Raw genomic sequence first — 15535 nt, forward strand, 5'->3', positions numbered from 1 at the left:
CTCTCATTAAAGCACCATCCACTCAGTTCATTTTGCAAAACCAACCCAAAATTTCAGAAGAATTAAAAGGCAAATTTTAGCAAAAATATTACTGAAAAATAATTAAGGCAACATAAGAATTTAATAGCTCCCCAAACAGACTAATTTATGTTTTAGTAGGCATATTATCAGTTATTCTAGTACAGGATTCAATAAGTAAAAATATGAAGGGAGCAAGAGAAACAAACAACCCACCAAAACAACCCAACCCTTCCATCTGGTTCATTATTACAAATTAATTTAGAAAAGGGAATGAAATGGTGTGCAGGTAAGCAGTTATATTTTTCCATCAGGTGTGGTGTTGCAAATTTTACGGACACCCAAGGCATTTCTTATAAACAAGAACTGCAGAACTAAACTAACCTCGGTCTGCGGTCACAATCCTTTGGTAAGGATGGACACGCATATCGTGCCTTCGAACTTTAGTAGCCACCGCACCTAGTTAAATTGCAATTACCAAGACAACGTTAGAAAACATTCACAAGGGAAAAAAAAAATAAACAAACATTAACAGCAGGTTTATCAAAATGGATTTCAAATGTTCATTTACTACAAAAGTTTCATTTTAAGAAACATGTTAAGGCACAGTAGTTTTAAAATTAACCATAATACATTGCGTCTCTAGGCGTCTATTAATATTGCATTCACTTCAAACATCTTGGCCTTACCCTATTTGAGGCGCTCATTCACAATCCCCAGTTACAGTGTTTCATGAGCTCTACCAGACCCAGCACAGTCAAGCTTTACTAGTCACATATTCACTGAAGTGCCTTTCTTGCAGCAGACTACTTCAATAATGCCACATTTAAAACTGACAATTATATTCTAACCTTAAGACCACTTCCAGAGTTTATCACTTAAAAAGGTTTAAAAGCAATTCTTAAAGCCTACAGATTGTGATTTTAAACTTTGAGTCAATAAGTATGAACTGCAATGAATTAGGTGATTAGTAAAGCAAACAGTATAGTACACTTAGCAGTCAGTACTCTACTATACACTCCTGTATAAATCACCGTTACTTTGTAAGGGTACAGACTAAACCAAATTAATAACATATTTTTACTTTCTATCAGTGTGCAAAAAGTGCAAGTAAGTCACTGACTGCTAGGCTAAGCTCCCCCCCAACCCCCTGGAGGCTGCTGAGACTAAGCATTTGTTAAATTCAGATCTGATGAGGGTTCAGTTAAGACCGTTCTTGAATTCTTAGCCTTTCGTTGGGAAAGCCATACCTAAAGATAAAAGGAAGGGAATTAAAAATTAGTCATCAATGAAGATTTGATGCTAACACCAATCTCCTCACTACCACCAACACACTGTCTGCATCTGTTTTGAAGGGCACTGCTTATTTAAAATAATATGATGTGAGACTTGATATAGAGCATGCATGTTATCTGTGTGCAAATTTATTATAACTTAGCAATTGGAAATAATTTTCTGAGCTCTCCAACTGGTAAAAATTATGTTTTACTGCTTAGGTGGCAAAGCAAGAAATAAAATTGGCCATAATGCAGTTTTTTTTTTTCCACTTAGTATTCCTTATTCATCTTATAAAATGCCAATTCAGTATTTGTTTCATTTTGCTTTTAATTTTGTCTAACAATTTTTATAAGTAACAATTTCCCAACACAACAAAAAACATATTGCTTTAAGATGAGAAACAAATTTGACTGCAGTGCCTCTTGTTGTTTCTAAGCAGTAAAGTCTTGGTCCATCACCCCCCTTTCATTTTAGATAAGCTAATCTTCTAAACGTGTAACTCCAAGAGGCAAAATCAGCGAGATCTTGCACTGAGAGTGCTGGAACAGCAGCTGGTGGCTAAGAGTGCCAGCCCTGCAGGAAGCAACAGTCAAACTCCTCGAACAGACGCTGTGCTGCAGCAGAGAGGAGCTCTGGGGAGAGGAGCAGGCGTGGGGTCACAGGACAGAGCGTTAACAGAAAGGAAAACGTAAACAGGTTACATGTTACATGTTATTGTAAAAATGCTTCAAGGATGTGCAACAGAAACAAGCCTCTCACCGACAGTTCTATGGTATGACCTGTCCTGTACTACTTCACACAAGGATTTAAACAGAAAACATGTACAATAAAAAGTATCTGCCATGAAACAAAAGGTGCCTGCGTGCGTGCACACACAGATAACATACAGAACGCGTGGTTCCTTTAACTGAACAATGAATGACTTCTCAAGTTTAAATCTTAGTGTCCAGGTCCACTAAAGGCTTTCAAATTTTCAGAAATCAGGATTAATGCTTGGGGCGGGGGGGAACCTTTAAAAGCTCAAAGTCCTAAAAGTCAACAGCATGCATGCAGCACCAAGGTCATATACAATTCAAGGAAAAAAGTATTCAAATTCTGTGTGGTAAAACAAAGGGGCAGCCAGGAAGCAGTCTGCTCCACATTGACTGGTCGTGTTATGACAGCTGCTGTACTCTAGTCCTTCATCCAGCAAGTCAATGGGCTGAAATATCAGGCATGACTGGCATTTCAATCCACTCTACAAAAAAAAGGCATCAGTAATGTCTTTTTCGAGTACACCACTTTTTGTTTACGTAAAACCGAGCATTTATAGTATATGATCTTAATTTAGGCCTCAAGTGTGACTCTAATTCAGTGACCTGGGATTTACTTACCCATGACATACTATACTACTGAAAGTAAAGAGTATCTCTAAGGCTTAAGATTAGCTGGGAATTCAAAAAACTGAAGAAACTTAAAAACGCAACTATTTACCTTTCACATTTTAAGTGATTACAAATAACAGAAAACATCCACACAATCGGGGTTCTTAAAAGATCTCAAAATACCTTTACATAGAAATATAAAATTTAGCCAACAACTAATTAAATCTGAGCCAAAGTGCTGACGCTGATGAAGGGCAGAGGCTAGTGGGGGAGGGGGAATCTCAATGACATCAAATGTGAAAAGTATTTTCTGCGTAAAATGTGCGTAGCGAATTCACCAACCAAGGTGAATCTGAATTATCAAAGTAGAGCTGAAGACATTTAAGATGCAATTATTTAAAAGGAGAAACCAGATGAGAGATTGAAATGAAATTTAGTCTTCAGTCTTTCCTAGTGGAAACTTTTATTGCCTCCCTAGACCTAGTACAATCCTTTCATTTCAAAATCCAGGACAGCAAGGGTTATAAAGAAAAATGTCGCTAAGCATACAGGGAGGAGAACTTACCTAATACACCACTAGGTTCAATAGGATACTCAAGGATTGATGTAGCTGGTGCCAATGTGTAGGGGTATTCGTAGGGTGTGTAGATTAAACCAGCTTCAGGCCCTGGAGGAACGATTGCAGCAGTGGGGTGAGGAGTTCCGTTTGGCATGACGGCGGTCTGTATCTGTCTGATCAAAGGCATTATGGTAGGACCAGCTGGCGTAGGAGTACGCAGGGCGGCTGGTGGGAGAACAGGCGCAGGCCCGGTAATAATCCGTGGAGCAGCCTGGGCTGTTGCTGCAAGAGAAAAGGCAAGGGCTGCTACAGTAAGCAAAGAAATTTAGAAGAAGTATAGAGACAGCAGTATAAACAGGGAAAATGAGAGGGAAGTAGGAAAAAGGAAAAGCAGGAAAGAAGAAAAATAAAAGGAAATCATTAGTACATGCGCTGATCACACGAAAACGCCAAAGCACACCAACCAAACACAGACAGCTTCCCCTTCCCAGTGGTGGTTAAGAATAAATGTGCGCAAATTAAAAAGCCACTGTAAAAAAACAGTAACAACACGAGACTATTAAAACAGGTTATATTTAGTTCAAATATCTGATACACCTATGTGTGTAAGCTCTCATGAGACTAAAGGTACATGCAGTAGCCCAAGAAAACACTAGCGTTAAAAAAATTATTTTGTAATTGGAGTCCACAGAAATACAGCTTTGGTATATCTCTGAAGAAACAGTAATTTTTACTGTATTAGAAGTTAATTAAATAATCACTAATTATATAAATTTCCTAACTATAGGAATTACCATTTTCACAGGAAAAAATACAAAGGATTTTCCATTCCCAAGTACATGACGATGAGTGATATACTCATTCTCGTAAGTCAAATGAAACCATTTGTAAAATGACACTTCTTTAAATACACTGGGTCATCTACATTTTGGAAAGGTGGCTAGGATTTTGAAATGACATTCTCTTTAAAAAAGAGTAATTTAAAAACGATACATATACATGTATCAACCTTAGATTGTCTCAAATTGAGATGTCACATTATTTCATTTAAAAAAAAAAGCAACCCTCTCAGAGTTGATGCAAAGCACGCACAGATACATGAAAAGAGGAAAATGGGATTAAAAACAGCATCACCTACTGCTCTCTGTGAACTCACGTGTGAAATCAATAGAGAACAAAACACTGGCGGGAAACATGCACGCAAGGTGAAATCCCAGGATTCTCAGGATCACTGACTGCATTCCCATGGATTCCACATTAGCTTAAAGTTTTTTTTTTGAAAGTTTCTCATCCTTAGCATAACTCTAACAAAATAAAGCTAGGTGCCTTAAATCTGTAGTTAACAGAACAGAAAATTCCCTGAAACTTTGGAATTTAGGAGTGGAAATTTCATTGAAAGCATCAAAGGTTATAAACTCCAAACGTGAAATACCAGCACAAAAACCAAGAGAACCCTCAACTGGCCACAGCAGTGAGAATGGGGCTGCCAGGCCCGTATCAAGTGGTCATTATTTCAACTCTTCGCTTTCACTACCCATGTGCTGTGTTGCCAAAAGGAGAAAGGCTTGTGGATAAACAACTGAGGCAGCTGCAACCCTGGGCCTCAGCTCGTTCTTACGTGATTTAATGTTGGCATCTCTGTAGGTGCCATTCAGAATCGCAAGCTCCATCAGCTGCATCTTCTTCAAGCTGTCTTCTCCCTCTGCCTATACACAGAAAACACAAGAGCAGTAAGACTTGAGATGGTCCATACACACCCCAGCCGTGTCTAAGCACAAGCCTTAAAATAGATACCACGTGACCATAAGCAGCTGTTTCCAAGGGAAAAACGAGATGGGAAAAAGTGAAGGTGCAAACTTCAACTTCAACGCTGTCTCGCAAATGGCCATCCTGCTTCTGCCCTCGGCTGCGGCTTGCTGCTACCGCCATGAGCAAAGTAAAGGCCTCGAGAACAGAGCCACTCCTTGTTTTTCAATGCTGAACCCCAACTCACTCCACGCTCAAGTTATTTACTAGGACTTAATTTTCAAATTATCAGTTGGAGAAATCTTCATTTCCAAACCAAATGTCTGAGCCCCCCACAGGACAAACCTTAGCTACAGCAAAGGGAAGCAAGGAGATGAAAGCGACCTCCCCAGGCTCACCCTGAGGTGGTGGAGACCTAACGGAGCTATCCCACCCCCACACTTCATGGAGGACCTAAGGCCAGGACTTGGGAGAAAAGCCACCGCAGGAGCAGGACCAGGGCAGACAACCAGCTTCCCCGCCCTACTCTTCCTCTGTGCCCGGGCCCACAGACTCCTTGTGAACCCAGCAGCACATGGCAGCTGTCATTTGTAGGGAAAAGAACCGCTGAGTGGGCTCTTCAGAAGCCACGAAGAATTAAAGAAAAAGGTGAGTGAAAACATCATAAAGATAGTATTCAATGTGTCGCTGCCAACTTTTCAAAACCTCGCAAGAGTAGAAAATGGAGAAGATACGCAGACAGCACAGACTTCCTTTCCTTGGTTCCTGGGAATCTGCACAAAGATGCATTTACTGGGTTGTCAAAAAAGTCACGGTGCCTTTTTACACGTCTCCGGGCACTTCAGAAGGTCCCGCGCAGAGCCCGGCTCAGAGGGAGGCCCTGTGGGGACGGACACTGCCTTTCCCCTAGCATCAGGGGCAGCTCCACAGCAGCCAGACCTCAGGTCGCGCAATGCGATCTTACAATGCGGGGTCTAGGTGGGCACGTGGGGCCTCATGGTGCCTTGCTTCTTAGGTAGCTGCTTTGTATACTTTCTAAAAATCACATGCAGGGAAATGCTGAGACCTTCCGTACCACAGGTGATGGTCCTGATGAAAGCTGCCCAAGCACAGAGGACACCCCCCAGCAGTACCCTCGGCCTCATTCCAGTCAAGGCCCCCACAAAGCAACCTTGGATCGGATTTCTAAACCACAGCTCACTTCTGCCTGTTCCAGATCTTCACACATTGGGTCACAGAGCATGCAGGAGCACGGCCGCCTGCCCTTAGCCACCTGCACAGGTGCCCCGTCACCGCAGCCCATGCCTAAAAACCGAGTACTGTTGAGCTCATTTTCTCATTGTTACACTATCGACACTTGGGTGATTCTGTTTCTTTGGATATTGTGACTGGAGCCACTATGAAAATTCTATTTGTGTGTGTTTGGATAAATACTTGGGAGTGCACTGGGTCATAGAGCAAATGAATACTTCTATCTTACATAGATAAACACAATATAAAGATTACAACATTATAAATAACACCTTTACTTTTCAAACACAAAAGTGTAAAGTTTGGACTATAACAAACCCTTGGTAATTTCTCTACGGATCTACTGGCCCACGTGGATAACCAGTAGCAGAAGTGTTGAGAATTTTCCAGATTTGTAGAAAGATAATATGCCAAAGATTAGAGAACATCCCCAATGGGGTCTGAGAAAACAGTCTGATAACCCAATCTGTAACAAACGTGAATAAGCAGAATGAAAACAGGCTTTTAGCACACTTTTCTGTACTTTGGGGGGTTTATAATTATGGATTATAGATTATGGACCTGCATAAACATATGTAACTTATGTATATGTTATAAAATAAGATATAGATATGTTATCAACTATGTTTAACAGCAATGTTAGTGATAACAGGTCATGGTCAATATCACATGTAAGTAAACAGATGTTAACATTTCAAAAGAGAACAATTTGGACATTTCTGTACCTCCTAAAACTAGGTACTAGACACTTGTCATATAAGCATTTATGGTCCTAACAACTCTGACACAGTTAACAGCTCTGCTACTCTGATACTCAAAGCACAGACAGGTTAGGGAGCAAACGTCACACAGCAAAACTGCCTTCCTGCCCTCAGTACCTGCTCCGCGTTCTCATGGTCACTTCCCCAGCGTGGTGATGCTTTAAGCATAAGTACCTACTGAACTCAAAAGAGACTTCATTTAAAAAAATGAAGGAAATCACATTTGGTACTTTAAAATGTATAAAATACACATTAAAAAAAACCCTGCTATGACAATGTAATTAATTACAATAGACTTGAGACCAATGTCAGAATATTTCCAAGTCATTAAAAATGTGTCAACTGGGCCTCACCAGTGGAGCAGCGGGTTGAGCGCAGCGCTGTGAAGCTGTCCGCAGCCTCCGCAGCACTGGTTTGATGCCCGGCAGGCCAGGGAGAATCCCACATGGCGCAGAAGACCTCTCCTATCTTGCCCGCTGCTCCCATCAGCAGTGTACTTCGTCTGTCTGCCTGTTCTGTTCCCCGCTCTGTCTCTGGTGAATGGTCTCACCCTCCCGCGCCTCTGGCCTGTACCCCAGTGCTTGTATAAATAAACAAACAAACAAACAAATCGATCTTTAAAAAAATAAAATAAAATAAAAATGTGTCAACTAATAAAATAATTTGGGCCATTTCCTACAGAAAAGTCCAAACTCTCCAGCTCAGCATTTAAGGTGCTGGGCATCGGCAGCCACACTGGCTACTGTTCTGCACTAGTCAAAACCATGTGTCCCTGCCCCCTATGTCATGCCTGCTTCTCTGCCACGCATCAGCAAGCCCTGGGTGCACCCCCAACTACCCACAGCCCCTTCCCTGAATCTGCACTGCTCCTTTTGGGGTGGTCATTCATAAACAGCCGGGCGCTAGCTCATCTTTTCTCTGTCTTCAAGTTTTTAAGAAACTTCTCATGTGACTACTATTTATAAATTAACCAGCAACCAATCAAGCAGCCTGCTCTACAGCCGCCACGTCGTGCAAAAGTGAACTTGCTCAAATATTAAAATTGATTGATTCTTAACTTTTCTATAAATTTGAAATGAGTAAGATTTTCAAAACATGAGAGGCAGTCATTTCCCAGTACCTATGGAGCCAGCACCCCCTTCCTCCGCCCCTCAGTGGTGCAGCAGCAGCACCCCAGCACCCAGGGCCCCGTCCCCTGCACTGCCAGGGGTCTACTCCCAGCCCAGCAGCACCAGCTTGTCAGGGGCGGAGGCCTGTGGCAGCACTGTATCCCGTCTCCACCTTCCGTTCTCAACACCTGGTTAACCAATTCCTCTAGGAACTCTTGTCACTGCAGTGCCACGTGGTTTCTGCCTCCCGGCACAGAAGTGGCCCCATCACCACTATGAAGAACTGAAACTCCTGAGCTGCCGCTCACAGCTGGATCGCCTGTGACCACCCTCCTCTGTGTCAAACATCTTCTGTGGACTCTATCACGGCCTGCTAACTATTTCTCTAGATTATTTAGAGGTTTCTTGATTTCATGTTCCTCCTTCTGGCTGTCTCTTATGTTCAGATAACAGATGATTAATGAGAACATACGATGAGTAGACACCGCACTAAGTAATAGAAAGAGCACGTCAGCCACTGAAGTATTAGTGGAATTCCCAGAATCATTACAGAAACCCAGTCCTGAAGAGGCATCAGAACTGCTACCGTGAGGGGAAGACATGAAGACCAATTTGCACCATTACTTCAGCTGGGCATAAAGCTTCCCCTTTATAAAGAAGGCTCTGAGTTCAATGGATACGCAAAGATTACGCTGTTCTACCAAAAGCTTTTCCCCTGAAAACGCCATGGGCCAAAATGTCAGAGCACAACAGGGAAACCAATCTGAGCCTATCTTTTTCCACGTCCCATCGCGCTCTGACATCCGCCCACTGAATCATCACAGCTGGGTTACAGTAGCAACAACTTAGCACTGATCACTCCAGGTAAGGCAGAGCAAAAGCGCGAGGCGCTTTATTTAACCAGAAAAGCTCAAACGCACATAAGCACACGCGCCAGTGCGCCAGGGCCCTCGGACAGCACGTGCGGTCTGCTCCAACGAGGGACGAACAGACCCGCCTACAGGAAGTAATGACCTCTGAAAGGAACAGTCACAACACAAAAGCAAACATGTATTTCACTCCATGCAACACATGCAGCATGGCACGACCTGAAGATTTATTCTTTTTTTTTTTTTTTTTTTTTTTTTTTTTTTGTGGCTCAAATAATAAAGATATTTATTACTTAAATAAGCTCATCAGTAAGGCAATTTCAGGAATGATTAATTCAGGGGCTTTACATTGTAAAATATTTTAACAGGATATTTTCTAAATGCAACATATATGAGTGTGTATCTGTGTTTCTTTTTTTTTTTTTTTTTTTTTTTAATAAAATTTTATTGTTATATTCCCCATACAATTGCAGCCCCCCATTCTGACCCCAATCCCTCCCCTCCTGCCCCCGCCCCCCTAAAAGTGTCTCTGGTTCATAGTTTTTTGTTGATTGAAGATTTATTCTTTACAGTGAGAGTAAGGCACGACACACCTCTGGGAGGTTACATGCTCCACAACTGAATTTATAGACCGGCTTGAGCAGAGCCACACGACTGCTCCAGGGAGGAAAAGACGGCTCACGTTTACTGTGCTTCCCTGCGTGCTGCCAGCTCCAGGCCGGGGCAGTGTGGAGAAAGGCCACGTGACACAGACTGTGCGCATCAGAGACCCTTATAGTGCAGAGGATGACGACGACCTGAAATCAGCTCTGAGAGGTGCCTGGTAAAGACATAAAGGTGCGTGTGCAGTGGGGATGATGGGAGGGTGTGTGTGGTGAACAGAGACTTGTAGGAACAGCTGACAAAAAATTCTGAAAGAAAGACATTTTACACTCAAAAATATTCAGGGTAAGCCCTGAGGCTACAGGAAGGACAGGATTTTTCTTTTAAGAAAGTAACAAGGTACCAAAGACCTAGCACTTACGTGGGGATGTAAAAAATGAGACATAGTCCTGCCTTCAAAAATCTGTACCCTAGTCCAGGAGGAGGCAGAGAGGTAAGGCGAGTCTGGAGAAGAGTGAGAGACACCAGACAGCGGCACTGGGCGCGGAACCCAGAGCACGCAAGAGGGGCACAGCAGCTCCAGGGGCCTGAGGGTAACTACAGGCTTCCTCTTCCAAGAGCGCAACAGCCGAGAGTGAGAGGCACAACTTTCCACAAAACCTTATGGGGTTAACTGTGAGAATTAAATTCACCCAGGGTATCTGTGATAAAACTGTTAATTCAGGCCAATTTGTCTTGAAAGACTTCCAGGTAATTATGCCTTACAAAGCCAATCTCCCGCAGCCCCGACAGTAACCCAAGGCGAGACTTCCGAGCCATCAAGCACAGCCTGAAGACCCCAAAGGAAAGCAGAGGCAAAGCGCTACTTGGTCCTCAGAACAACTTGAAGTCACTACTGCCAGTTTCACTCACTGGAATTGGCCACGAATAAAGCAGCGCTGGAATACTTTTCCGAGTCGGAAGCACAAGGAAGCTGGGCTTGGTTTAGTCACACTTGAACCATCAGATAAGAAGCAAAACTTGGAATGTAAACAATACATTCATTTAGGGATGAAAAATATTTTAGTTTTGAAGTAAACTGCAAATACTACCCCCTTTTCTTAAGTGGAAGCTATATACAAAGCAATCTAAAAATCCTATTTTTAAGCAGGCGCAAGATCAATCAAGGGAGGCTAGGTACAGGGAGGCGCTGTCGGGACCAGGAGTCCAGAACTGAAGTCTTGGGAATTCCTTCCTCTGTCGCAGGGCCAACTGTGACTGTGAGAGAAACAGCTGTTACGCTGGAAATACACCAGACAGTATTTTAGAGGAAAGCAATATACGAAGCTCCTGTACTTAAGGACGTGGAACCTTATTAACTTCAATAATTAGCCAATAAGCCACTCTCCTTAATGGTTATGCACATTTTGGGCTTTGACTATTACTATACTCTTTGTGGCTGCTACATTTACTCTGTATTTTGAGATGTCCATTTATACTAAAAATCACACTACAATCAATACATGTGCCCATAATGAACTCATAAACTTCTAGTAATACACTATTATCAAGAGAAACAAAACCTGCAAAGTGGCTAGAAAATAACAAATGTTGGAAAACATTTTAAGAAAACCAACGGTTCTGATGTCAAAGAGCAGGTGAGATACAATCCATCTTCAGTCATGGGAGAGACCTGCGTGGCGAGTTCAAGGCCCAAGCAGAGGTTTAAGCTGCCGGTCATGTCAACACGAGCTCTGGAAGGAGACAGGTCACTTGGGCCAACAAGCAATTCCTGTCGACCCTGAAGAGCTCCGCAAGCCAAGGCCTCACGTGCCTCACAGGTTTCTTTTCATCATGCAAAACTGATCTATATTGGAAACGGTATCACCAGAGTGGGAGGAAACAACGAGAACGTCTTCAGCTACCAAGGCCAAGGTCATAACTCTACCTCACAGGACGCACCCAGGGGCGGAAGCAGACCCGCTCTCCAGCACGCTGGAGACACAAACTGCCCGAGGCACACACAGCCAAGTGCTCTGACACTGCTGTAAAAATGACACTTTAAATTTTACACACAATCTACAGCTCTAGGGAAACAACACTTTTATTCCCATACAGGTTTTATTATGAATGGGATTCATCTTTAATCAGGTTACAATGATACACTATTTTCATGAAACAATCTATCAAAATTTCATATTATAGTCCCTGAAACTCTTAAAAATGATTCTATCCATATGTCAATGCTTACTGAAACCATCCTCTAGAAGAGGTTTTAACTAAAACAAACTCTGCCCTCCCGGCACGCGTGCACCTGTGGCGGGGGAAGGAGGAACGGGGGAGAGCTGGAAACAACAAGTTGATAATAAAAGTTTTCCAGAACATACTGCAAAGGCGTTGCCCTAAGTTAGGGTCGGTGATAAACAGGGTACCATAGGCTTTGGGGATATCAATATATTATATATGACTATTCAGTAAGCAATAAAATTCAGGAAAAAATCCAATGTTTTAAAAATCTGAGGCCAAAAGGATTGCTGTATATGTATCTCATCTCTGTGGGTGTGTAATCTGAGAAGAATGAGCAAAGAGGGGAGAAAGAGTGATGGTGGTTACGAGAAAAGGGAGAACATGTTTAAAAATCTAGACTCCAGCGTCGCAGACAGGTTCGGGGAGGTAGGAAGAGCGAGCGCCAAGTGGGCGTGCGCCTCGGAGTAACTGGAAGTCGCTCATGTCTCCACCCACAGAAAACTGTGCTCAGGTCTCTACCGTGGAGGTGACACTTTGGTGAGGAGGAGGGCGTGTGGAAACGTAAGACACAGGGGCCGGTGATGGAGTAAGAAGCGATGGTTGGTGACACACCCTGCGCTACGGCCACCGCAGGGGGTGGAGTGAGCACGCCAAGAGGACAGATGGGAGAGGGCAGGGCCCACTGCGTGTGAGGTGGTGGCGGCAGAAGGTTCCAATAGTCCTGGTTCTGGTCTGTTCCACAGTGTAATGGTGCTCACTGCTTGCCATCAGACCTTCCTTCTACAAGGAACGCTGTCACAAATTATGTTCCCATTTAGGGGTTACTTCTTTTATATATTTTCATCTTTTCAAGATGAAAATTATTTATTTACTCTCCATTTCAAAAGACAACTGTCTCCTGAGAAGGCTTTTCCAGTATTCATTTTAGTCTGTTCAGTAACTAGCAGGCCAACTGCATGGTGCAGGAGAGCTGGACTGTCACTGGTGAACGGAACACAGTACGCAGGTGTGCGTGTTGATTTTTTTTAAAGCTACATGCCTCAAACTTACGAAATGTTATTTCAGCTAAATTTCTTTAAATTAACAGATAATAACCAAATGAGACAAATGCCAGAGTTCCTTGAATGGAGACTCAAAGTCTTAGATATTTTTATTTTTTATTTCTTAAATATTTTCAAAGAGCTGTTAATTTCCCCATTGTCTCCTCATGAAAACTGACAACTTACTAAGACTATATAAAAAATATGCCAGCTCACATTAAAAAAAGCAACACCATCGCAAATCTGATGGTCACTGTGCGTGGCGGGGACCATCTCAAAAACCCGCCCAGAAACCACCATGCACACAGCACAGCGAGCGCCACGGCTTGGCGACTCCGGACGCCTCTCCACGTGGGGGCAACTTGCAGCTTTTAAAAAGTTACCTGTGCTTCTAGGTTTTATTTTCTTTGTATCATAGAAATATCAGTCATGTATAAATATTTAAGATACTCTTAACTGTTTACATTTCAGTAATATAGTTTTAAACTCAGAGTACTTGTAATTCATAAAAATCAGTAGCTAAAAACTGGGTCCACTTAACAGAAATACGTCTCAGAAAGAAATTGTTGTAATGCATTTCATTGCAAGGGACCACCTCAGAAGATTAAGTTGACTGGCTCAGATAATTTCAGTGACTTATAACTGTATCTTGAGCAAATCTGACTCACTGCTTTACTCTGCGCTTAAACTACAGAAGTGCGTCTTCATCTCAGCAAGTTCTATCATCTTTGGAGGATCATTATGAGAAGTGGCGCAAGAGTCACCACTGGCATCACACATAGACACTGGCATTTTTCTGAGTTTTGGAGGTAAGAAGCAGAGTTCAGAAGCAATGAATGAGAGACCAGCATACAATCCTGGCTAGCCACTACTGTCTAAAATTTGATATTCCAGTAAGCACTTAAAGTTGGGTGACTTGGTGCTTTACATACTTGGTATGAATATTTAAGAAACAATTTGCTGGTTCCAAATTTTGGAAGCAGTTCAACTTTGAATCTGTGCTGTTATAATCTGGCTTTATATGATTCAATTTATAGTTTATTTTTAAAAAAATTGATTACTGGCATTCCCACAGGAAAATACTATTGCATATTAAAATACACCCATTTACAAAATACTGGACAAGTACTATGTGGTGCTTTTAGGGAATAAGCTTACTATTTGCTGGTCTTGTACTGGAAGTTTTAAATTGCTTGATGTACTGGAGAACTATGGGAAAATCTTTCTCGTATTTCTTCCTGAATCTCTACTGAAGATTACTACACCCTTAGTTTCTACTGAAAAACCTACACCCCATGTCCTCTACATCCACTCCAGAGGTCACTAAAATACACCAAAGAGACAGCAAGTGTTCTGGGAACCACATGTAATTTAACTCGGGTGGTGGGGTGGGGTGGTGGACAGAGGGTAAATGGATCCAGAGTGACAGGAAACCAAGCCAGGCCCACACGGAGATGCTCTGGGTGACATCTTCCCAGTGGAGGGTGACGAGAGCTCTGTGTTAAAAGACAGCGCTGGCTGAAACTAGGAGGGGGCTCCCCTGGACCTGGTCCAGTAGTGAACACAGAGATGGCCCTGCGTTATTACGAGGCTCAATCCGACAGAATCTGGGGCTGCAGAAGACAGGAAGGATGGGCCAGGGAACAGGTGGCGGAACGGAGGGCGCAGCGCTCCCAGACAGCGAATGCCACTCGCCAAGGCAAGGGTGAAGGCCTCACTCTGAGAGGAGGCAGGAAGGTGTGGCTTCAGTTTTGGAAGCATACGTTGAAGTGACCCTGGCGCCCAGGTGGGGACGGCATGGACCGCAGAGCCGTGAGGGCAGGGGCAGGAGCAGGAGCCCAGGAGAGCGGTGCCGGGCAGTGGAGGAGGAGACTCGGTTTCGGCGGGACAGTCCAACAAGGACAAACGGCAGCGAGAGGCAGTGGCTCTGGAAAGGCTCTCCCTTAGCAAGCACTTGAAGGATTGGATAAGTAGGACATCTCTTAATTCTGTCCTACTGTCAGCCACATTACTGCATCCAACTCTGTGTGCCCTGAATCTTAGTTTCTCAAGAGAAATTTGTGAAGCGAATTGCTTTCGACAGTTATAAAATGGTTCTTTTAATAAACACAAGTATAATTCTATAGATGCTAAATCCAGAAATCAAAGTATTTTATTGAAACAGAGCATATTGCCATCCTTCACAATCCACAAAATAAATTAACATCACAAAGTAAGCTAATTTGTGAAATTTGCTAACTTGTTCAAAAATAGCCAACAAATTTGGCAAAAATAAGCCAATGCCATTTCAGTTTAAAGGTGTAAATTTAAAAACAATTCAATATCTTTTTCATATTTGATTTGTGTTGAAGAATAATTTTTTTTTAACTTTTTTTTTTTTTTTTGCATAGAAGAACTGGGGTGTAGGCCAGAGGTGGGGGGGGGGGGAGGATGAGGGGATTCACCAGAGACAGAGTGGGGAGCAGAACAGGCAGACTGACTGAAATACACCATTGAGGGAAGCAGCAGGCAAGGCAGGAGAGGTCTGCCGCACCTGAAGATTAAATGTTTTTTCCACAAAGGCACTAGGGTTAAGAGAATAAAAAACACACATTTACTTACATAATCCAACAACAGTGTTTCAGAGTAACCCCTCAAAGGAGGAGTCTTGCTATTACAGTGTCTTTTGAAATTAAATTTTCAAAATTCAGTCATCAAAAACAGAAGTCAAG

General features: G+C 42.8%; 1 protein-coding gene across 3 annotated transcripts in view; it reads right to left on the reverse strand.

Moving 5' to 3' along the window:
• Nucleotides 1-397: 397 nt before the first annotated feature.
• The window catches only part of QKI (QKI, KH domain containing RNA binding), a gene marked incomplete at both ends in the record, with an annotated part of 134084 nt that continues 118946 nt past the window's right edge, over nucleotides 398-15535 (reverse strand). The window contains 3 exons of one of the 3 annotated variants that reach the window (XM_084228387.1): nucleotides 398-477; nucleotides 3226-3525; nucleotides 4838-4925. In XM_084228387.1, the coding sequence (XP_084084513.1) occupies nucleotides 398-477; nucleotides 3226-3525; nucleotides 4838-4925 (468 nt within the window). Of the gene's footprint in view, nucleotides 478-1242; nucleotides 1269-2489; nucleotides 2534-3225; nucleotides 3526-4837; nucleotides 4926-15535 lie in introns of those variants that run through there. The other 2 variants (XM_084228389.1, XM_084228388.1) reach the window with 2 other exon arrangements.

Source organism: Talpa europaea (genome assembly GCF_964194135.1).
Source record: "Talpa europaea genome assembly, chromosome: 2".
Classification (NCBI taxonomy): domain Eukaryota; kingdom Metazoa; phylum Chordata; class Mammalia; order Eulipotyphla; family Talpidae; genus Talpa; species Talpa europaea.